At 33.5% G+C, this 2632-nt stretch overlaps 1 protein-coding gene across 1 annotated transcript; it reads right to left on the reverse strand.

Annotated features, from left to right (window-relative positions):
* Positions 1 to 611: 611 nt before the first annotated feature.
* Positions 612 to 2297, reverse strand: LOC134684765 (uncharacterized). Its single transcript, XM_063544071.1, has one exon. It carries the CDS (start codon positions 2295 to 2297, stop codon positions 612 to 614), a length of 1686 nt encoding a protein of 561 aa, XP_063400141.1.
* Positions 2298 to 2632: the final 335 nt, after the last annotated feature.

Genomic DNA, 2632 nt, shown 5'->3' on the forward strand with positions numbered 1-2632 from the left:
TAGAGACAGTATTTGGCAGCCGCCCGCACTTCTGCCTTCATCCCCAAACCAAGAACCGGTTTTTACTTCGAAAAACCGGTTGAAAATGCATGAACCAAGTCAGGAATGTGACAGTTGTTATTTATTCGTTTGATGTGTTTCAGCTTTTGATTTTGCCACTTGATTAGAGACTTTCAGTATTTTTGTGATTTTACTTGGAAAATGGTAAATACATAATTCTCAGATTCTTACGACGAAATGTTAAGTTATGAAAACCAAGTGGAATATGATGACGATTTCTGGAAAATAAAAAAATAAACCTGGCCAAGGATGTTTACAATTTTAAATAGAATCCTTAAAGGGGGTTAATGACTTGTACAATGAATATTCGTAACTCTGAGCTTAATCAAAACCTGCAATACATCTAAGGTGTATGAAGACTGTCGGTCATACAGCGCTTCAAACAAATTTAAGATGAACGTAATTAGCATTAAGACAGATATTTGTAATCATATGGTAAACACATTTTGAATATATAACACTGGATTATCTACGAGGCTGGCTTTGAATACTAGATTATAAACATGATAAATACAATAACAAAAATTACATAAATGTTAAACATGTTTAGTTTATGATGTCACATCAAACAAAAATGCCTTTTCTATCACGTTTGCTACTAATAACTTGTTAGATATAAGGTCATAGTGCAAAACACTGGGCTCCTTAAGACCGTCTCTCGTAGATAATAATTGTCTATATCGTTGTCCATCGGGGGAGATAACTACCACATTACAAGAATGACGTCCTATCACATAAACATTCCCACTATTGTCTACAGCTATACCAAGTGGAAACTTCAGAATACTCAGATCCTTGAATTCCCATCTAATCTGTCCTTGCATATCAGTGCATGTGACTGTACTTTGGTCTTTGTCGGTATAGATTATTGTGTCATTGAATGTTTTTACATACGACCAATCTCTTAGTTTTGAATTTATGATTGTACCAGCAGAACAATCTCTAAAACTTATTTTCTTCAACCCTTGCGCTCTTGCACAGTATATCAAGTCCTTGTCATATAGATCTATGCCGTCATTACTTGAATCAACATTCAATGATTTCTTGATGGTCTTTAGTTTTATATCAATAAAATGAATATGATTTGAATTGTAACCAGAGGTTACAGCTATAATATTATCGCCTAAATATATAACATCAAAAACATTTCCTGTTTTAATTTCACAGTATTTCGATCCATCTGGATTGACTACTGTAACATAACCTGGAGTGTAACAAGTAAACACCATTTTACCATCTGTAAGCATTGCACAACCTCTAACCTCTCTACTATACGTATTGAAGGACTGAACCAACGTTAATTTTAAGTCATCTATAGACTTTGTTGGTACAGGAATTAACGATTGGGCGGCTTGTTTATCCTTCTGCCTCACAAAGGGAATATTATTTGGTTTCGTCTCTGTAACAACTTCTCCAAATCTTTTTACATCATTTGTCAAATTCTCCAAATATGTGTCTATCTTACAAAAGAAACGAGTATGACTCAGACTACCGCTTTTGCCTATTGACTGTATAAATTCTTCTTTTGTAGCAATGTCACGTTCCATTTGTTTCAATGTAAGAAACGTCTGTAGTTCAGAAGCGTGCTGCTTTATTTTCAAATGATTGGATTGAAATTCTTCAATATCTTTTTTATTCTTCTCAATTAATTTCAGGAATTGGTGAATATCTTTATTCTGCTTATCAATGGTTAAATTCAGTACTCCAATTAAGGTATGCTGAAGAAAGTCAAGATGATTGTTAATTGCCTCCCTAGCCTTTAGTATTTTTGTCTCAATTTGTTCTTTTTGCTCTTTTATGGAAATCAAATTTTCTTCACGATTTTGCTTAACACGTTGCATATAATCAGCTATATCGGAAAGCGTGTGCTCTAATTCCTGGAAGGCATTGGATGATTTGACGTTTTTGATAACGTCATCAATATCAACAAAATCTTTGCAATCATTGTGTACTTCGATAACACATTTTTTACAACATGGACAGTCATGCTTTTTACAGAATATTTGGAACCTTTGATTATGTTTTCTGCAAGACTGGGAAACTTGGAGAACTTCAGATGGTAAATTTTGATAATCACCAATAGGAACGATGTCATGATCACGTGATGATTTGGAAATACTGTGGTGTTCCTTACAGTCATCACATAGCCCTTCATCGCATTCGGAGCACCACACCACGGATGGTATGGTGACATGTCGAAAATCACAGATACCACAGATTGAAAAATTACTTGCCATTGTCCTAAAAATAGATTTTAATTAATTTAATATTATTCAACTGGAACACTGAACTATCAATATTTTGTTTGGATTGATAAATCTATACTGTAAACAAACAATCAATAGCAGAGGATGTATCTTATAACCTTAAATGACATTTATTTAATTAATTCCAAATTTCAATAGGGAACATGTATAACATTGTAGTAATAAACCATTATTGAAGACGTTTCGACCATTGACCCTCTTCCGTTTCTTTGTTTTTCTTCCTTTTACAATCATTTTAAAAAAGATTATCAAAATAAAATAAAGAAACTGAATAAGGCCCATGGCCGAAAGAGGGGCGAAAGATA

The sequence above is a fragment of the Mytilus trossulus genome, chromosome 9 (genome assembly GCF_036588685.1).
Source record: "Mytilus trossulus isolate FHL-02 chromosome 9, PNRI_Mtr1.1.1.hap1, whole genome shotgun sequence".
Classification (NCBI taxonomy): Eukaryota; Metazoa; Mollusca; class Bivalvia; order Mytilida; family Mytilidae; genus Mytilus; species Mytilus trossulus.